The 22,779-nt window shown below is 43.3% G+C and overlaps 1 protein-coding gene across 1 annotated transcript in view; it reads right to left on the minus strand.

Annotated features, from left to right (window-relative positions):
* Positions 1 to 5,215: 5,215 nt before the first annotated feature.
* LOC309562521 (membrane-spanning 4-domains subfamily A member 4D-like) overlaps positions 5,216 to 22,779 on the minus strand; it is a gene marked incomplete at both ends in the record, with an annotated part of 47,218 nt that continues 29,654 nt past the window's right edge. Inside the window, 4 exons of the mRNA XM_082266762.1 lie at positions 5,216 to 5,392; positions 9,761 to 9,886; positions 16,897 to 17,043; positions 17,135 to 17,191. Of these exons, the coding sequence (XP_082122888.1) occupies positions 5,216 to 5,392; positions 9,761 to 9,886; positions 16,897 to 17,043; positions 17,135 to 17,191 (507 nt within the window). The remainder of the gene's footprint in view (positions 5,393 to 9,760; positions 9,887 to 16,896; positions 17,044 to 17,134; positions 17,192 to 22,779) is intronic.

A 22,779-nucleotide genomic window follows, 5' to 3' on the forward strand; every position in this document is an offset into this window, starting at 1 on the left:
CATCTTGATGAATAAGTTGGATAGGTCCTTAAGGGCACCAACTAATGACGTGTCATTCTCCTGCATGTGCAGGACGGCTTGATAGTGGTGAAATATCATGGTGCCTTTTTAGAACAGCTCAAAAAAGGGAGCTGCTCTAAAATGGCTCCCTGAGCTTTCTTTTTGGTCTTTATTTAGATGGCTGTGCCATTTTTGAGCTTTTCCAAAATGACACCTTGCGTCTATTTATTTGAATGGAGCAGTATAAATGGCAGGCTTAGGAAAGGGATGTACCACCCAAAATGTGTTGCCATACTCCCATGTCATCATCATGCTTTCTTGGTTCCCTGCTTCCACCCTGAGGTTTCCTGTGTTCCTCACAGCAGCCCTGCTGGCAGGTCATATATGGCTCAATACTGGAAGAAAAAATATGCCAAGGGGGAGCTCTAAATCAGAAAGTATTCAAGCCCGGTAACTAGCAATTTCAAGCACTGATCAGCAATGGCAACCTTCGTATTTATCTTTACCATAGATTTCCTTTGGACTATTTTGGCTTATATTTATGGAGGAACAACTTTTAGTTTATGGGCTGTTGTTAAATTCAAGCAGGTTTTACATTTTCTGTGCATCTATAGAAATGCAAAACCAGCTTGAAGCAAGTCAAATGCAGGATAGAATGAGATAAATTGCACCTATCAATGAATTCTGAATAAAATCAAAAGCATCCTAAAATAGGCTGATCTCCAAATACTGAATAGTGTACCCCAAAAAAAGAGTCCCCAATTGTGTCCCCATTTTTTAATGGGGACACATTCCCACAGCCTGGAGCTGTGTTGGAACCTATTTGGCAACATTCAGTACCTGGAAACTTTCATGATTTAACCTCCCTGGCGGTATGATTATGTCAGGAATTACATACCAAAAGCGGTACAATTCTTTTCATGGAAATTTGGCGTTATGTATTATAGGCCTACAATTCTTAGTAATTACTGACTTAAACCTGACCAAAACAAGAGTCTAGTAGACATCCCAGATGTGATAAATTTGAAACACAAACGCGTGAATTATAATCGAATCAATAATATTATTTTATTATTTAATATATAATATATATAATAAAATTATATTATTGATTAGATTATAATTCATGCATTATATATTATATATAGATATATGTGTGTGTGCATATATATATATATATATATATATATATATATATATATATATATATATATATATATATATATACATACATATATATATATATATATATATATATATATATATATATATATATATATATATATATATATATATGCATATATATATATACCGGTATATATATATATATATATATATATATATATGCATATATATATATACCGGTATATATATATATATATATATATATATATATATACATATATATATATAATATAAAATGTGTTTTGTGTTTTGTGCAACGTTTTTTTTTTTTTTTTTTTTAATTTCCCTCCCTAGTTCCGCTCCCATGCAGCATTGCTGCTGCAGGGAACGGAACTAGGAAGTGATCAGAGCGACAGAGACAGACGGAGGAGCGGCGGGACTCTCGGCTGGCGGTCACAGCAATGAGAGATCATCGCTGGATCGCCAGGATAAGGTAAGAGAACACCGCTGCGCTCTCTGCAATCCACCCCGAGCGTGACTCGGGGTTACCGATCCTGATATGAAAAACCAACCCCGAGTCACGCTCAGGATTACCGCTAAGGAGGTTAATGTGCTAAATTATCTTTCCTTCTCTTTTCCAAAATGTTATGGTTTCATATGTCGATTAATGTTTTTAATAATATTTATTGTGAATGGGGAAATTATGTGGTGTTTTATATGAAAAATTCCCCATTCATCAAATAAATTTAATATATAACATTTTCCACTTCCTGTTAGTTTGTGGGGACACCCACGTACTGCTCGTAAAAAAAGGAAGTGATACTATTCCGATCAGGCGTCTATTCTTATCTTCTGATTGGCGGGGACAGCCGTCAGTCACGTATAAATAGATCCAGCCGCGAACAGGAAGTGATGTCTATGAAAACGCCTATTAAGGCGGGCGAAACGCGTCGACACACTTCCTGTTGATGGCATACCAAACAGCGTCACTTCCTCCATCTCGTGGAACGCAAGCCGGCTAGTGATCCCGGAAGTGGACGCATGCTACGTTCTCATGTGGTTTTTTCAAACGCTGTCTATCCTATTTACCTTTGTGAGTAGTTTTTTATCTATTATACTTAATAAAAGTTACTACGGGCTTCACTATGTTTGGCTCCTTCCTTTCCTTATGAATGTATAACCGAGAGGGACCATTAGTAAAGGTTGGAGGCTCGTCTGGTGACACACGGATCCATCCATCCACAGGGCTGTTTTGGAGAGTCCATGGTCGTTAAGGCTTGATTACCTTTAACATCTGGTGAGTGGATCCCCAAAAGGGGCCGTTTGGAGCACTTTTACCACAGTGTGGAACACCCTAAGCACCTTTTTGTCCAGCACCTTATTTTGAAGGCATTAATGGACTTATAACTTTGGACTGCACTTTACTTTGCACTAAATCACTTTAACACTCAGCATTTTGATTTTTGCACTTTATATTGTAATATATATTAATTTTTATAGTTATATTTTAGCACCAAGCATCTTGCACTTTATATTGTGATATATATTCATTGTCATATTTTTTCATCAAGTGCACTTTATATTGATCACTATTGGAGGATTATATTTAATTATCTTTCACTTTCCTGGTAGCGCTGTCATATAACATTTTCACTTTATGGATTTAGTGTCAATGCCAGATTTTTGTTGTTTTAACTGGTTCTCCGAGTGTCAGGCCCAGTTCCACATCTCTTCCCCAGTTTCTATTCTCATTCATCATTCTTCATGAATCACCACAATCCAGCATACAGTAGTTTCCCCCAATGCATTACTGTAACCTTTTCCACTCCACCTGTTTCTGCCCCACAGTCAAATTCATATAATGTAATATCTTCAATCTCTTTGTCCTCTCATCTGTTTCCAATCCATCTGCTTTGTTTCCCCTGTCCAATAGTAATGCTTTTGCTATCTCATATAGTTTAGTTCTACTTCTCCACCTGTCATGATGATGACGTTTCACTTCCGACTTCACTTCTGTTTAGTCATTTTAGATTGTTACCTGAATTATCTATAAAACAATTTATATAATACTGACTTTCCCACTTTAACCTCTGCACATTTAATTGTTTTCTCTGGCTGGAAATGCACTTCCCTCTGTTTATTCACTTTCACCTTATTTACTGTTCCCATTTCACCTCTCCCTTCCCTTTTGATCCAAGGATTTACCATACCTCAAACTTCCAAGCCTACAGACAAGACAGACAAGCTTACAGACTACTCATTTTTCATACGGAGCTGCTGATAACTAGGAAGATGTGTCACTCCAAATACTCAACTTGGTCACATGACTTCATTCATTTCTGTTCTCATTTGTAAAGCTCACCCATTCACTTGGTACCTCAGGTCCTCTATATTTTTTCCTGTTCAGCTAGTACAGTCCTGGCACTCAACATTAACCTCTGCCAAAACCTCAGTCCTGTTTTATTATTTGAAACTATCACACTTCGCATTAGCAGTGTTATTTACTCCTGAACCCTGCACTCTGTACATTATACACTCCTAATCCCTGCACACTGTGCATTATATATATATATATTCTCCCACTCTACAAGACTCTGGTCCGGCCACATCTGGAGTATACCGTCCAGTTCTGGGCACCGGTCCTCAGGAAGGATGTGCTGGAACTGGAGAAAGTCCAGAGAAGGGCAACAAAAATAATTAGGGGAATGGAGGACATCAGCTATGAGGAAAGACTACAAGCACTGAACCTATTCTCTCTGGAGAAGAGACGATTGAGGGGGGATATGATATCAATGTACAAATACTGTACTGGTGACCCTAGCATAAGGAACAAACTATTCAGAGAAAGGAGATACAATAAGACACGTGGCCACTCACTAAAACTAGAGGAAAGGCGGTTTAACCTTAAAGTGCGTAAGGGGTTCTTCACTGTAAGAACGGTAAGGATGTGGAATTCTCTTCCACAAGCAGTCGTTTAAGCAGGGAGCATTGATAGTTTCAAAAAACTATTAGATGGACACCTTAAAGACCACAACATACAGGGGTATACAATGTACGGTTAAAAGCAAACACACACACGCATCATAGGTTGAACTGGATGGACTGATGTCTTTTTTCAACCTTACTAACTATGTAACTATGTAACTATGTAACTATGTAACTATATACTCCTGACCCCCTGCGTTTAGTGCATTCCAACTCCACAACTCCTAGTGAATTCCAACTCCTCCTGCACTCTGTATGTTATACACTTCTGACCCTTGCATTCTGTTTATTATCTATTCCTGACCCCATCATTTTGTACCTTGTGCACTCCTGACTCTTGAACACAGTGAGTTACATATTCCTGACCCCTGCACTCCATGCATTACACACTCCTGAACTTTATGCAATATACATTCCTAAACCCTGCACTCTTTACCCAGAGCAGAGTAGATTTAGGTTTTATTGATACTTCTACCCTTTTAAGTTTCTCCCCAGTGCAATTTGTAGCCACACCCACACATTTATGCACCCCAAACAGACAATGTTTTTTGTGGATAAATGTGGACATGGTTAGTACGATTGGCAGTCCTGAATAAGGAGGCCACGCCCTCTGAAAGCGTTGTCATAGCAACCTTAGCATCAGATACCAGCTGGCACTGCTTGAGAATCATAGTTACATAGTAGGTGAGGTTGAATAAAGACAATAGTCCATCCAGTTCAACCTTTGTAGGTGTGTGTGGCTGTAATCATCTCACATAGCCCTGAATGTTCTGATCTTTGAGATGTACGTCTAAGAGTCTTTTGAAAGCCACCATACTTCCCGCAGAAACCACCTCTTGTGGTAGAGAATTCCACAATCTTGTAGCCCTAACAGTAATGAACCCCCCACTTGGATGTGTATCTGGATCGAGTCTCCCGGTGATTGGAGGATCCTCCTTATGTGCAGGTGCAGGGTAGGGCAGGTAGTGGGGAGAGAATGCATTAAGGTAAAAAAAACCTTTAGACATTCAAACCACTTTAATAATTCTATCACTAAGTCATTTAAAAAAAAAAAAAAATACACTGCACACATACAGCAAATTGTTCTTCCACCAGTAGATTACTGTTAAGGAAATATAAGTTGTGGCTGGATGATGGGGTTTGGTACGGAGTTGCTGGTACTATTCTGACCTCCTGGATACAGAGGAGGAGCAGAAACAGGGGCTGCGCTCAGCATCAAAGTGTGAGGATAGACTGGCTGAACGTGTCTCGTCCAACATTCGTTGTTGACTAGTAGTGCCTGCTGGAAACATGAAACAATTATACAGATTACAATGATAGTTCTCACTATACAAATGAATAAAAAAGGTGTAATAATGCATGTGTGCTGAATCTTCTCACTACTTCTATGTGTGGTCACTGCTCTGCCCCTTAGCCCATGTCAAACAATGCCCCTCACCTTCCTTCTGTTCCTTGAATCTAGAGACATCACAGTTTGGTATTGATTTAAAAAATAATTCAAGCTGGAGATTGTTAGATTAGGAGATTCAGAAATAGGAGGGAAGCCATTGAGGGTGGAGAATGTTTTGACTAAATGCAAATTTTTACTTTAAAGATGGGTATGTGTCCTTTTTGACTATTGCCAATGGGACTATGAGTGAGGAAAAATCTAAAAAGTCTAAAAGCAAACTCCTGTGTTCAGTAAGCAGCAGGGCAGCTGATTGGCTTGGGACCAAGAAGCCACTAGCAATCATGTAGTAGTGGTGCCTACCACAGTTATTTTCAGCTTCCATAGGTATCAGGCAGGTATGGCACATGCATTCAAGTTGGACAAATGTAACTATCCAAAACTATCAATCCCTAAACTTCAGCTTTAAATTGTTACCAGAACAGGAATAGAGTTCCCATGTCAACCTTCTAGGAACAGATATCTCCTATTTTGGAGAGACTTCTTATTTCTTCCTGTTTTGTCAGGACAGGAAATGAAGGTATTCTTCCCAATAGGACCTAGACTACCATAATGTTTTAAATGTCTTTTTTTATTGAAAACAACTATTTTTGGTTGATTTCTCCAAATAGTAAGGCTCTAATTGTTTAGTCTATGGGGCATGTAAAGGACCTTATTTCTTGCTCCATAAGGCTTCCTACCCACTAGATAATTGATGGTGAACCTTGGCACCCTAGATGTTTTGGAAGTACATTTCCCATGAGCATCATGGGAAATGTAGTTCCAAAACATCTGGGGTGCCAAGGTTTGCCATCACTGCACTAGATGAACTTCCCACGTAGCTATGTAAAGAACCTCATTTCTTGCTCCATAAGGCTTCCTACCTTCCAGATGACCTTCCTATGTAGCCACTCCTCTTCATTGATCATGCAACCATCTCCTTAGTCTGGCAGGCTTCCTCCACTGAATTACCTTCAGTAGCTGCTCCTCTTTGCTCTTTTTGTGGCCACCTCCTTGTTCCTGTAAACCCCTCCCTCCCCATTGGTTGACGTTTCCAAGTAATCACTGTTCTTAGTTGGTTACAGGCCTATCACTGATATCATAACACACAATGCAGGACCTTCAGCACTGCACTGTACATGAAGGCATTGAGGGCCTACCCACATTCTGGAGCTGGAGAAGAGTTAAAGAAAAACACCTACTTTTTAGGAGTGTGAAAGAGGTTAAGGTTTCTTCTGTTACATCCCCCTAGACTAAACATTCTTTAGACCTTAGAATATGGGGAGGGGATACCAAAATGAGATTTTTGAAAGCAGACCAGGATTCCACTTTAAACTATTTTAAGCTGAAGCATTGGGGGGAACCTACAGGGGTCGCAATTGCCACCCTGCCCCATCCTGCAGGGGTCCGTACTGCCCCTGTATATCTGGAATGGAGGAGTGATGGCTGCATATAGAGAAAATGATCTCTCCATTTTCCTCCTGCAGCCGCTGAATGTCCACTTCTCCTCTTCTCTCTTCCGCAGTCATTCAGTGGCTGCAGGAGGAATATGGAGGGATCATTTCCTCTATATGCAGCTGCCCCACCACTCTTCCTATCCAGCTTTTTCTGCTGCCACCTGTATGCTCTTCAACCCCCCGTGTTCTCTCCGGAAGCTCTGCTGGGTCTCCCCCCCCCCCCCCTCACTGGCTGCTGTCTGGGATCTTTTTTTTCCCCAATAATGTGGATGTTGAGAGCCCCAACATGTTGACTTTGTTCCCTGACTTTCATTGGACTTTTAAACAAAGTAAATATTCTTTGTACTCTAACTGTTCCATACAATGCCCTTACTTTCTTGTCTTCCATTAAGCAAATGACAGCTGTGAGTATGTGTTTAAGTACACTGCTCAAAAAAATGAAAGGAACACTTTGAAAACACATAAGATCTCAATGGGGGAAAATATCATGCTGGATATCTATACTGATATGGACTGGGTAATGTGTTAGGAACGAAAAGATGCCACATCATTCAATGAAAATGAAAATTATCAACCTCCACATGGCTGAATTCAAAGACACCCCAAAAATCATAGTGAAAAAATAATGCAGCAGGCTACTCCATTTTGCTGAAATTTAATTGCAGCAACTCAAAATGGTACTCAGTAGTTTGTATGGCCCACAAGTGCTTGTATGCATGCCTGGCAATGTCGGGCATGCTTCTTATGAGACAACAGATGGTGTCCTGGGGTATTTCCTCCCAGATCTGGAACAGGGCGTCACAGAGAGCTCTTGAACAGACCAAGGTGCAACCTGGTGGCATTGGATGGACCGAAACATAATGTCCCAGAGGTGTTTAGGTCAGGCGAGTGTGGGGGCCATTCAATGGTATCAATTTCTTCATCCTCCAAGAACTGGCTGCATACTCTCGCCGAATAAAGCTGGGCATTGTCGTGCACCAGGAGGAACCCAGGACCCACTGCACAAGAGTAGGGTCTGACAATAGATCCAAGGATTTCATCTCAATACCTAAAGGCAGTCAGGGTGCCATTGTCTAGCCTGTAGAGATCTGTGCATCCCTCCATGAATTTGCCTCCCAAGACTATCAATGACCCACCACCAAACCGGTCATGCTGAAAGATGTTACAGGCAGCATCATGTTCTCCATGACTTATCTAGACCCTTTCACGTTTGTCACATGTGCTCAGGGTGAACCTGCTCCTCTGTGAAAAGCACAGGGTGCCAGTGGAAGACCTTCCAATTCCGGTATTCAATGGCAAATGCAAATTGAGCTCAACAGTGCTGGGCAGTGAGCACAGGGCCCACTAGAAGACGTCGGGCCCTAAGGCCACCCTAATGAAGTCTGTTTCTGATTGTTTGGTCAGAGACATTCACACCAGTGGCCTGCTAAAGGTCATTTTGTAGGACTCTGGCAGTGTTCATCCTGTTCCTTCTTGCACAAAGGAGCAGATGCTGGTCCTGCTGATGGTTTAAGGGCCTTCTACAGCCCTATCCAGCTCTCCTAGAGAAACTGCCTGTCTCCTGGAATCTCCTCCATGCTCTTGAGACTGTGCCGGGAGACACAGCAAACCTTCTTGCAATGGCATGTATTGATGTGCCATCTTGGAAGAGTTGGACTGCCTGTGCAACCACTATAGGGTTCAGGTATGGCCTCATGCTACCAATAGTGACACTGACCCTAGACAAATGCAAAACTAGCAAAACACGGTCAGAAAAGATGAGTAGGGAAAAATATGTCAATGGCCTCCACCTGTAAAACCCTTCCTGTTTTGGAGGTCATCTCATTGTTGCCCATCTAGTGCACCTGTTGTTAATTTCATTAACACCAAAGCAGCTGAAACTGATTAACAACCCCCTCTACTACCTAACTGACCAGATCAATATCCTAGGAGTTTAATTGACTTGATGCTATACTCTGATTAAAAAAGTGTTCCTTTAATTTTTTCGAGCAGTGTATAGGCGCTTTTCCACTGCATGGAACCGTACCGGTTCGGCACCCTTTTGTGCTTTTCCACTGCTGGTACCGCATGGTATAGGGTCGGAACGGTTCGGTACGGTACGGTATAGGTTTGCTTTTCCACTGCATGGAACCGAACGGTACGGTACGGTACGGCTCTGAAAAAACAGTACCTACTCGATTGTGGTTCCAACAGGTACCAAACTGGTACCATATCCCACAATCCTTTGCATGCAGTCACTACTAGCCACTGATTGGTCAGAGAATCTCACCCACCCCGTTGTTATCCCACCCACTTAACTTAGTACTACTTTAGTGGAAAAGCAAACCTATACCGTACTGTACCGAACCGTTCCTACCCTATACCATGTGGTACCAGCAGTGGAAAAGCAAACCGGGCCAAGCAGGGCCGAGTAGAGCCAAGCCGGTACTAGCCGGTACTTGCAGTGGAAAAGTGCCATAAATTGGCTTAGAACTCATCCCTTAATATTCCGTTTACTCTTATGGCGATCCTCATCTAACATTTAATTTATTCCCAATTATTTTGGCAGTTATAAAATAAGTTAAGTCCTGTCATTTAAGCTTGAGAGGTATAGAGAGATTGTGAGAAAGAAAGCAAGATGGACAGAAGAGAAGGAAAAATAAAAGTGTGAGAACGAGAGAAAATTTAGAAGAGTAGGAAGGATGGAGAGAGAGAGGGAAAGAATCATTTGGATGTATTTCTAAAATTTCAAGATGGTATTTGATTACATTATTTCCACCTAGCTAACCTGCGGTAAGGAGTCGACGGTCTCATAGCTCAGAGCACGACAGCCAAAAGAAGACATCGAAATGGCCACGCAGAACTCCAACAAGCTGACAATTATCAAAGATATTAAAACAATAATTCTGATTATCTGAAAAACAAAACAATATGACATATAAGAACCTCATCAACTTCAAAAAGCAGGAAATTGTTTTATAATAAAAAAGCTGCAGAAACATACAAGCAAATAATGATATTGTTACATGGTTAGTCAGGTTGAAAAAGTCCATCTAGTTCAGCCTTTCTCAACCTTTTCAACACAGAGGAAACCTTAAAATATATTTCTGGTCTCGGGGAACCCCTGCTAAGAATTAAAAATCTACAACTCATGATACATTAGTGTGACAGTCAGTGAGAAGAATGCTCCTTATTCTCTTCACCATTGGGAAGAATTACCCCCCTTACAGATAGCTAAAAGGAACAATGGTGTCATTGGGAACTTATCTGAGAGGCAGAAATTGCCCATTTCTCAAGGAACCCCTAGCAACCTCTGGAGGGACCCTGGTTGAGAAACCCTGATTTAGTTTAATCAACAGAAAAAAAAAATACATTAAAAACCTCCATATACGGAATCCTATATCCACAGTTGGCCTTTAACCACTTTAATACAGGGCACTTCCCTCCCTTCCCGCCCAGGCCAATTTTCCCCATTTAGCGCTGTTGCATTTTGAATGACAATTGCGCGGTCATGCAACACTGTACTTACACCAAATTTATGTCATTTTCCCCCCACAAATAGAGCTTTCTTTTGGTGGTATTTGATCACCTGTGCGATTTTAACTTTTTGCTAAACAAATAAAAAAAGACCGAAAAGTTTGAAAAAAAAAAAAAGTTTTTTTGTTTATGTTATACAATTTTGTAAATAAATAAGTTTTTTCCTGCACTGATGAGCACTGATGAGACTGCACTGACAGGCACTGATGAGGAGGCACTGATGGGGTGGCACTGATGGGGTGGCACTGATGGGGTGGCACTGATAGGCGGCACTGATATGCGGCACTGATATGTGGCACTGATAGGTAGCACCGATATGCAGCATTGGTGGGCACTGATAGGCGGCACTGCTGGGCACTGATAGGCGGCATTGATGGGCACTGATAGGTGGCACTGACGGGCACTGATAGGTGGCACTGACGGGCACTAATGGGCACTGATAGGCGGCACTGGTGGGCACTGATGGGCACTGATGGGCGGCACTGATCGGCACTGACGGGCGGCACTGATGGGCACTAATGGGCACTGATAGGCAGCAGCGGTGGGCAATAATGGGCACTGGTGGGCGACACTAAAGGATGGCAATGATGGGCACTTGTGGGCAGCACTGATAGGGAGGGCACTGGTGGGCAGCACTGATGGGGAGGGCAATGGGGGGCTCCCTGAGCCCTGATTGCCATCCCTGGTGGCCATAGTGGGCATCCCTGGGGTCATAGTGGGCATCCCTGGGGTCATAGTGGGCATCCCTGGTGGATCTAGTGGCACCCCCCCCCCCCCGAGGGTCTGCACTGGTAATCAATGATCTGACCTGTCAGGCACGAACTAAGGAAAGCCGATCAACGGCTGTTCCTATTTACTATGTGACCAGCCGTGATTGAACACGGCTGATCACATGGTAAAGAGCCCCCGTCAGAGGCTCTTTACCGAGATCGGAGATGCAGGGTGTCAGACTGACCGGGGGGCGCCCAGAGCTGTGTTATCCTGCCGCCGTCATATGACGTCCGGTCAGGATAACACAACCACATTCCCGCCGTCATTTTGCTATAGGGCGGGCGGGAAGTGGTTAACTACAGAATCCTGTACCCCAAAAATCATGGTCCAATTTACGCCGGCGGCATTTGGATATTCCCTGGAGCAACAATATTTGGTGTTATTACCTATAAATGTTAATATCCAGCCATATTATGTGCATTAATGCTAGGTACACATGTTTTTTTATTCATTCAAACCCAGCGGGCTGAATTAAAAAAACTGAGAGCTCGCTGTACTAACTAAGCAAAGATATTAAGGGGATTTTTCCCACTGAGCTATTGTGTTTTGACAGGGGGACTGCCGACTTTGCCAGAACACATTGATCAGTGTTCAGTCATTGGCTGCCAGCACTGATCGGATGGTGGTTTTCCAGCATGTCCATTCCACAAAAGCTGAACAGACTGCTGTACATTCTGGTTGAATGTAAGCCGGTTTCTGTTAAACCAACCAATATTCTGCCCATGTGTACCAGCCTTTAGGAATGCAACCAGCTCTTTTTTTAAAACAATCTACTGAGCTGGCCAGAACTAGTTCTTGAGGGAGCCTATTCCACGTTTTTACAGCTCTTACTGTGAAAAGGCCTTTTTGTATGTGAAGGTTAAATCCTTTTTCGTCCAGACGTAAAGAGTGCACGTTTGTTCTCTGTGATGACCTTAAAGTGAATAACTCAACACCAAATTAACTATATGGACCACTTTTAACAGAAACGTGTTCCCGCAAATTTGGGAGCATGAAATTGTCCAAAATGTCTTGGTGTGCTGACACCTTAAGAATTCCCATCACTGGAACTAAAGTGCCCAGCCCAACCCCTAAAAAACAACCCTACACCATAATCCTCCCTCCACAAAATGATTTGGACCAGTGCACAAAGCAAGATCCATAAAGACTTGGATGAGGGAGTTTGGGGTGGTGGAACTTGACTGGCCTGCACAGAGTCCTGACCTTAAAATGGAGTTCCAGCCTCAAAACGAAAATATAACATCTGCTTTCTCTAAGTAACCTGAAAAAGAATTGGATAATCACATTTTTTTTTTTTTTGCTTTACTTACCTTGTTTTTGAAGAAAATATACGTACCTTCCTTCCACTTCCTCCCTCTGTGGTCGAAGTCCGCGCCGTCTCTTCTTGCTTGCATTGACTCCTGGGAGCTGAACGTCATCGCTCCCAGGAGTCAATGCGCCTGCACCGGCCCTGCTCATCACTTCCGGTGGAGACGCATCATTCCCTGCTAAACAGCTTCTGGGCATGCCCAAAAGCTGTGCAGGGATGACGCGCCTGCACCGGAAGTGACGAGCAGGGCCGGTGCAGGGCATTCTCGGACTCCGACATCACCGAAGAGGACGCTCTGGCTTCAGCTGCCCACACCTGAGATAGCAGCGCTGGACGAGACATTTTCAAGGTAAGTATTTCTTCTAAAAGGTAAGTGAACCCGGGGACAGTTCAGAGGCTATAATTGCTGAAATACACTAGCCCTGACTGTCCCGGGGGTATTTTTATCGAAAAAAAATTTTAAGGCTGGAACTCCGCTTTAACACGATATAACACCTTTGGGATAAATTAAGGTGGAGACTGCGAGCCAGGCCTTCTACACATCATCTCCACATTCTCCACATTCAAAATTCTCCACATCTTCATCCAACATCAGTGCCTGACCTCACAAATGCGCTTCTGGAAGAATGGTCAAACATTCCCATAGACACACTCCTAAACCTTGTGGACGGCCTTCCCAAAAGAGTTAAAGCTGTTATAGCTGCAAAGGGTGGGCCAACTCAATATTGAGCCCTACGGACTAAGACTGGGATGCCATTAAAGTTCATGTGTGTGTAAAGGCAGGCGTCCCAATACTTTTAGTAATATGGTGTATAGTGCAAGCTATGAGCTCTGAAGACGTCACCGGAAGTGACGAAACATGTTAGCTCGGAACGCATAGCGAGGGTACGCTACGTTTGGGTGGTTCGCAAGCCGGAACCGGAAGTTCGGAAGCCGTACCGAGAGGACGTGCAGTCCGCACCGTACCGCTGACCACCAATGCAAACGTTTGGAAAAACTTTTTACAGCTGCTAACCCTATTTAGGGTAAATAAACTTAACATTATACTGCACTATCTGGAGCACCTTTCTCTTTCCTTTGCACAAAACCGGATCGCTGACAAGAGAACCTGAGGGACTGTTGCCATCCCAAGGGGATATCCAGAGGAGATGCGTTTGTGCCCAGGGGGCTCATCAAGCCTGATTGGTCCTGGTGCCATATGGCATTCAGTACCCATAAATTTCGGTAAGTGACTCAACTTTAATATTTATTTGGAACAAGGAACATCTGAGCCCTATATACCAAGCCTGAATAGAAGCACTTTACATGAATTGTGGACTTTTGAAAGGATACTATCATTGTTTTTATTACTAATTATTGTTTACTTGATGAATTGCTATTTATAAGATTTATGCATGTTTTCACTCACCAATATTGAATTTATATTATTGTATCTACATTTAATATCACTTGCGGAAAATTTATCTACACTATTGCACTTTACTATTTATTGGAATATTTTTTATTCATTCAAGCAAGCGCTGTATTTTGGTCGCTAGACCAAGTATTCACCAACAATATGGTGTATAAGCAGAAAGACAAGTGCTGCTAAATCAGCCCTTCCACAATCTATAGTTACACCCAGGTGTCTTTACTTTAATCTTCATAAAATCCTCCATAAATAACACCTTCATAGATCATAGGGCAGCTTACTAGAAATGCAGACCTCTAATTTATAGAAGGCCAGACAGCTCTTCAGATCAAGAGTCACAGGAAATAGTAGATGCTCACTCTCCACTAAGGATCATGCAATCACACTATATCCCCTTCAACGATTCCACTCCTTCGTAGTATTGCTCTAAGCGTATATGTGAGGACACAAAAGAGAAATTGCCCATAAGAATACCCCTAAAAGCCATTTATTAAATTACAGTGTTGCAGATTAAAAAATAAATAGTGTTTTCAATAACAATAATTTTCAATATGGCTTGTGTAACAATTGTGTATGTTATATATATGTTTTATTTGTAATATTTTTCCCCAAGAAAGTGGAGCAACCATTCACATTTTGATCTAGTATCTCTTTTGATGCTAAGTTAGGTTAGATAGTGGGTGAAATCAAAGGGGTTAGGGGTAGTATTTACCAATTACTGTTGGAGAAAGTATTTAGCATTGGGCCAAGTCTTGGTTTTATTGAAGAAGTCTAGAGTACAGGAGGAAGTTTAAGCTTGATAGTATGGTTTGGAAAAAGCATATACCGTATATACTCAAGTATAAGCCGACCCGAGTATAAGCCGAGGCCCCTACTTTTACCACAAAAAGATGGGAAAAATGATTGACTCAAGTATAAGCCTAGGGTGAGAATGCAGGGTGGCGGGCATGGTACAGGAGAAAGCAGGGTGGCTGGCATGGTACAGGAGAATGCAGTGTGACTGGCATGGTACAGGAGAATGCAGGGTGGCAAGCATGGTACAGGAGAATTCAGTGTGGCTGGCATGGTACAGGAGAATTCAGGGTGGTAAGCATGGTACAGGAGAATTCAGTGTGGCTGGCATGGTACAGGAGAATTCAGGGTGGCAAGCATGGTACAGGAGAATTCAATGTGACTGGCATGGTACAGGAGTAGAATTCAGTGTGGCTGGCATGGTACAGGAGAATTCAGGGTGGCAAGCATGGTACAGGAGAATTCAATGTGACTGGCATGGTACAAGAGAATGCAGTGTGGCTGGCATGGTGCAGGAGAATTCACTGTGGCAAGCATGATACAGGAGAATTCAGTGTGACTGGCATGGTACAGGAGAATGGGGTGTGGCTGGCATGTACAGAAGAATTCAGGGTGGCAAGCATGGTACAAGAGGTTGCAGGCATACTAGTGCGGCTGTCTCACTTACCTGTTCCAGAGGCGCCTTCATTTTAAAAATGGCGCCGCCCGGCCCCGACACGTCATTGCGCACGCGCCGCCGCCGCTCGGGACAGCTGGTATACGTTCGGCTATTTCCGGCCTGTCCCGAGCGGTGGCGGCGCATGCACGGTGACATGTATACGCCGGGCGGCGCCATTTTTAAATCTTAAACACGTCGGAGCGGCCGGGAACTTTTTTTTTTTTTGGTTGACTCGAGTATAAGCCGAGGGGGACATTTTCAGCACAAAAAAATGTGCTGAAAAACTCGGCTTATACTCGAGTATATACGGTACTTAGTTTTAACCACTTGCCGACCGCCGCACGACTATCCACGGCGGCGGTCAGCCCCTCACAGGCAAAGTGACGTAGGGCTACGTCACTAGCTTGTGAGGGTCTAGGGAGCGAGCGCGCGCCGCCGGAGGCGCGCTCCCGCGTGGTCACGGACCCCCCCGGGCGTGTGACCGGCGGACCCGATGTCCGCCGGCCACTCTGCGATCGGCGGGGGAGAGGGAGAAAGTCAGGCAGCTTGTGTAAACAAGCTGCCTGTCATTCTCCCCTCTGTATGAGAGATGATCATACGGATCTACTATGTAGATCCGTTGATCACTCTGCATACAGCTGAAGCCACAGCCAATCACAGTAAGAATCACGCCCCTAGGGACACACACAGCCCCTCCCTCTCAAATAAAGTTAACCCCTTCACTACCAGTGTATTTTTACAGTAACAGTACATATATATAGCACTGATTACTGTAGAAATGTCACTGGTAACCCCAAAAGTGTCAAAAATGTCAGTCAAGGGTCCGATCTGTCTGCCGCAATGTCGCAGTACCGCAAAAAAAATCGCAGATTGCCGCCATTACGCGTTAAAAAATAAAACAACAAAAATGACAAAAATCTTTCCCTTAGTTAGTAAACGCAATAACTTTTGTGCAAACCAATCAAAATACGCTTTTTGCGATTTTTTTTTTACCAAACATAGGTAGCATAAAACAAATTGGCCGAAAATGTTAAAACATTTTGATTTTTACATTTTTTTGGGGGGGAATTTCATATAAAAAAAAGTGAAAAATATTGTTATTTTTGCAAAATTTACGCTCTTTTTTTGTTTATAGCGCGTGATCAAAAAATCGCACAGGTGATCAAATACCGCCAAAAGAAAGCTCTGTTTGTGGGAAAAAAAGGACGCCAAATTCGTTTAGGTACAGCGTCGCACGACCGCGCAATTGTCCGTTAAAGTCACGCAGTGCCGAATCGCAAAATACCCCCTGGTCGTTTAGCAGCCAAATCCTCCGGGGCTTAAGTGGTTAAGATTGGTGGTTAGAACTTAATTTTATCTTGATGCCCTCAAATTAATAGGAGCTGACCATATCTTATCTACGATCAGTGGCATGCAAAAAAAATAATTATAAACAAGAACACTTACCCATGCTTCAGCCTCGTGGTCCACGCAGGGAGTTAGAGCTGAGTTATTACAGTAACCGGTAAAATCTGAAATGTCTGGAATGAGAAGACCAAGCTCCAACGTGGATACCAAAGAGCTTATAATGTTCATGGCCAGACAACCTCCAATCTGTACAGAACACAAGAAAATAACTGGGTACCAAGCTGTGATCATTCTATGGATGGTGAACAATGTTCTTTAGAAAGTTTCCTTGACTTACCAGACAACTAGACTCACGGTTTCCAGCAGCGACAGACAGAGAGCCTGAAATGATATACTGGGAAGAAGAACACAGATTTGTTTATATTGAACGGAAAATCAGGGTGATTTATTTTCCATCTGTAGTAATTATTTCACTCAATCATTGTGCCTTTCCTTTTATATAAAAGTTGTCACCAGCATGGATTAGGCACAGCTAATCTAGGAAGACTTCCCTGAAATAGAAACGCTCAACAGCTTTTAATGTTGGAAAAATAAAGCCAGATCTAATACAGTTTACTCTTTGAACCATGAATATCATTAAATACCATTAAATATTCACAGTATTACAACAGTAAAGCTGATCTTTGACAAGGCCCCCTTTTAGTAAACTATGTCGAAGATGAAGATCCATACCAGCTACTTGACATACATAACCAGCTCAGTAGGTACACACATCAATGACCCTGTTTATTCAATGGCTGATTACACCACACCATTTCTGCACTGTAACCTGAAAGCATGTGACATTAGCCCTTATACAAGTAAATACATTGATAACCATTGACAAAAAAATTAAAGCGGAGTTCCGGGCACAAAAACATTTTTTTTTTTTTGTGCCCCTCCGCTAGGTAGAGCTCACCTGAAAAGGAATTGGATAGTTATTTTTATTTTTTTTGTTAACTCACCTTTTTATTGAAGATCGTAAATACTCACCTCTGACTGCTTCCTCCCTCGGAGCCGCGGCTCACCCCGTCACTTCCTGCCTCGCGATGATTCCTGGGAGCTAAACGTCATAGCTCCCAGGAATCAATGCGACGGCACCGGCCCCGCTCGTCATTTCCGGGCGACGTTTCCGGGCGACGCCGCATTCCCCTGCTAAACAGCTTCTGGGCATGCCCAGAAGCTGTTTAGGAATGCGGCGCCGCACCGGAAGTGACGAGAGGGGCCGGTGCAGTGCATTCTGGGACACGAAGACGCGGAAGAAGACAGAGAAGAGGACCGCGCCGGCTTCAGCTGCCCACAACAGAGATGGAAATGCTGTGGAAGAATTTTTCTAAGTAAGTATTTCTTCTTGCAGGTAAGTGCGAACCGGGACAGATCAGAGGCTAGCCATTGTGGAATGTGCTAGCCCTGACTGTCCCGGGGGTATTTTCAGCAAAAAATCATTTCTGTGCCCGGAACTCCGCTTTAAGTTGTCATGAAGCTGTGAAATTTATAATCAGCCTTATTTTATGTGCCACCGTGGACCTGCCTTTCACCCCCCCCGGGAGAAATAAATATTAGTTCTTCCAATATGAATGCCAACCACACTCTTGGCTAATTGCCCTTAACCAATCCACCAATTACATATAGTTACATAGTAGTTGAGGTTGAATAAAGACAATAGTCCATCCAGTTCAACCTGTGTAGGTGTGTGTGGCTGTAATCATCTCTCATACCCCTGAATGTTCTGATCCTTGAGATATACGTCTAAGAGTCTTTTGAAAGCCACCATACTACCCGCAGAAACCACCTCTTGTGGTAGAGAATTCCACAATCTTGTAGCTCTAACAGTAAAGAACCCCCCACGATGCCTGAGGTTAAAACACTTCTCCTCTAATCGCATTGTATGTCCTCGAGTCCTCAAGCAATCCCTTCAACTGATTAGCTTTTTTTCTAAGCTGAGATCCCCATTGAGATATTTATAAATTGCTATCATGTCCCCCCTCAGGCGTCTCTTCTCCAGGGAGAATAAATCAAGTGATTACCAATCTGTTCCTCTTCCCTATACCTTTAATTTAAGGGTAGGGTGACTAAATTCTAAAGCTGGAAAAAGGACAATGTCTGTAGCTTTTTTCCTTTCTATGCTTCTAAGCTTTTCCCTTTCATTTTAAACAAATCCTAATCCAGTAAATCCTTGGATTGCGAGCATAATTCGTTCTGGAAACATGCTTGTAATCCAAAGCACTCTCATATCAAAGGGAATTTCCCCATAAATTATAATGGAAACTCAGATGATTCGTTCCACAACTATTTATTCATAAGTCCTTCAGTTTAGAGTCCATATAAACAAATTATAGCAATGTTATAGGTTGTGTAACTCTAAAATGTCCATCCACAACTGCCAGCCTCCATAAGGGGATGAGAAGCAAAATCCAGCAGGAGCTACAGAGTATAAAAGAGAAGAGAGGCGCCTCTATGCCCCGTAAACACGTACCGATCGTCGGCATACAAACGTTCGTCTTTTGTCCCCGGGATGTCGGTGTCTGTTGAAAAGTGCAAAGACAGCACAAGAATTTTGTCCGCCGACTACAGCCGACTGCAGAAGTGATGTCATGTAATGGTTAACTTTCCCTGTGTTTTTTCTTTTCTGAGCATGCCCAGTCTTGCAAATCTGCGGTCTGTCGGCAGAATTCTGTACTGACTGGTGAACAATCGTTTGTTCTGGTGTCAGCATACAAAAATTTAAATGCTTGCAAGAAAGACTCTTGTCCGCAGAATGTGCGCAGACAGCTGTCGGAGGCACCATACTAACAAGCGTACAATCGGCAGATCTTTTGTCCGCCGACGTTTGTATGCCGACGATCGGTACGTGTGTACAGGCCTTAAGTGTAGCAATATGGTTACATTTAATGAAGGTTCAACATTTAGCAACTCACATGGATGTGGACAGCTTTACCCTGGATGCCTGAATACTTAGGGTGTTTTCACACTAGCACTTTTGGTGCGCACCCGGGTTCGATTGACGTCAGAATTTGGTTCTTTTTGATGATGTGAACACTGTCTTTGAACTCGGGTGCGCACCCGGGAACCGTACCCCAGTCCACTTAAAAAGGGTGGTCTGGGGGTACGGTTCATGTGAACTCCAGTACAGTTCGCTTCTGATGAGAACGCAATCGTACCAAAGCAAGCAATTCGATCCATTTGGCACCTTCTCGTTTACAGCGGTTGCCAAGCAACATGAGTAAGCACCGGCTGCAGCTTGATGACACAAGTGTACCGCGGTTCGGATACAAAAATCAAATGTGAACACAGTCCATCAGGGGCAGGGGGAGGGGGGAGCAATCGAACTCGAGTTCGGACCAAGCAATCACATCAAGTGTGAAAACACCCTTAACCACTTGCCGACCGCCGCACGACTATCTACGTCGGCGGTCAGCCCCTCACAGGCAAACTAACGTAGGGCTACGTCGCTTGCTTGTGAGGGTCTAGGGAGCGAGCGCGCTCCCCCGGAGGCGCGCTCCCGCGTGGTCACAGACCCCCCCGCGCGTGTGGCCGGCGAACCCGATGTCCGCCGGCCACTCGCAGATCGGTGGGGGAGAGGGAGAATGTCAGGCAGCTTGTATAAACAAGCCACCTGTCATTCTCCTCGCTGTAAAGACACTGTTCACATGGATCTACTATGTAGATCCGTTGATCAGTGTCCTTACAGCTCAAGCCACAGCCAATCACAGTAGAAAGCACGCCCCTAGGGACACACACAGCCCCTCCCTCCCAAATAAAGTTAACCCCTTCACTACCAGTGTATTTTTACAGTAACAGTGCATATATATAGCACTGATTACTGTAGAAATGTCACTGGTAACCCCAAAAGTGTCAAAAATGTCAGTCAAGGGTCCGATCTGTCCGCTGCAATGTCGCAGTACTGCAAAAAAAATCGCAGATCGCCGCCATTACGCGTTAAAAAAAACAACAAAAATGACAAAAATCTTTCCCATTGTTAGTAAACGCGATAACTTTTGCGCAAACCAATCAAAATACGCTTTTTGCGATTTTTTTTACCAAACATAGGTAGCATAAAACAAATTGGCCGAAAATGTTAAAAAATTTTGATTTTTACATTTTTTTTGGGGGGAATTTCATATAAAAAAATGTGAAAAATATTGTTATTTTTGCAAAATTGACGCTCTTTTTTTGTTTATAGCGCGTGATCAAAAAATCGCACAGGTGATCAAATACCACCAAAAGAAAGCTCTGTTTGTGGGAAAAAAAGGACGCCAAATTAGTTTAGGTACAGCGTCGCACGACCGCGCAATTGTCCGTTAAAGTCACGCAGTGCCGAATCGCAAAATACCCCCCGGTCGAAATGGGGGTAAAATCTTCCGGGGCTTAAGTGGTTAAATGTGCCTCTATTAATCATCAACCATGTGAGTTGCTGAATGTAACCATATTGCTACACGTAGAGGCCCCTCTCTTCTCTTTTATACTCGGTTGAGATATGACGCTACTTGTATATCAAGACATCGCTCATTTATCAAGTCAAAATTTTGCTTGTCTTGAAAAAACGCTCTCAAACCAAGTTACTCTCAATCCAAGGTTTTACTGTACCTGCAACTTTTAAGCCTAACTTATCCCTTTTGTTTGTACAACTTTACCTATTTACTGAGGTACAAACAATCCACACAAAACAGTTATCAGCCCACATACCTAAAAATAAGGAAAAACAGTTTCCTAGGTTCCCAAAGGGTGACCTCTACCTGTGCCACATGCCAAAAGTAGAATATACAAAAAAAAATGATTGTTGCAAGAATTAGTCTTACAGCTGGTGGACTTTATTGGCACAATTCATGAGACCGAGACTGTATTTAAAAAGTATCAAAAACATTTTATTAGTACATCTCTTTAAAAGACGTCACATAGCCTAACCTAGCGTTCAAAAACAAACAAACAACCTAAAAGCAATACATACAGGGCTTTTTTTCAGCGGGAACACGGGGGAACGCAGTTCCGGCACCTCCAGAACTGAATGTATGTAATGGCAAGGGGTGCTGGGGTGTGCTGGAGGGTCTATTGATGCTGGCTAATAGGGAATCTATTGCTGCAGAGGATGAGGGTCTATTGTTGCTGGGGAGGTCTTCTGTTGCTCATAGGGATTTATTGTTGCTAGGGTGGGTCTTTTGCTGCTGGTGGGTCAATTGTTGCTGGGAGGGATTTATTGTTGAGGGAGGGGTTTTTGTTGCTGGCTGCTGGAGGGTCTATTGATTCTGGCTACTGGGGAATCTAGTGTTGCTGGAGGGGATCTATTTGTTGCTGGAGGGGATCTATTTGCTGCTGGAGGGGATCTATTTGCGCAGAAGGTCTATAGTTGCTGGGGAAGTCTGTTGTTGCTGGTGGGGTATCATGTTGCAGGGAATCAATCATTGCTGGGAGGGATCGACTGTTGAGGGAGGGGACTAATGCTGCTGGAGAGTCTATTGATGCTGGATGTTGGAAGTCCATTGTTGCAGGGGTGGATCTATTGTCGCTGGGGTGTCCATTGTTTCTATATCTATTATATTGCCTTTCTTGTTATCGTTAATTCTCTAAAAGGGGAGGTACTGGGAGGTGGGTAGGAGGTGAAACCAAGGAATGGTGCTCGGGGGTCGGTAGGGGACAGAGTTAAGGGGTGACTCAGAAGGGAGGAGTTCCTGCACCTATTCTCTGAGAAAAAAAGCCCTGAATACATATGACATTGCAATTTACAGTGTGACCCCTATATACCAATTCTCAGGTGATAGTCTAATGCAGGTTACAGGAACCAAAGAAGGTGTCTGTATATTGGGTCTCCTCCGTTGGTTCCTAGGTTCCTCCATCCACACAATGAGGTGGATGGGAGATTCCCGACACCGCAACATTATGGGGTTATTTACTAAAACTGGAGAGTGCAAAATATGGTGCAGCTGTGCATGGTAGCCAATCAGATTT

Source organism: Pelophylax lessonae, assembly GCF_965119305.1.
Source record: "Pelophylax lessonae genome assembly, chromosome: 9".
NCBI classification, from domain to species: domain Eukaryota; kingdom Metazoa; phylum Chordata; class Amphibia; order Anura; family Ranidae; genus Pelophylax; species Pelophylax lessonae.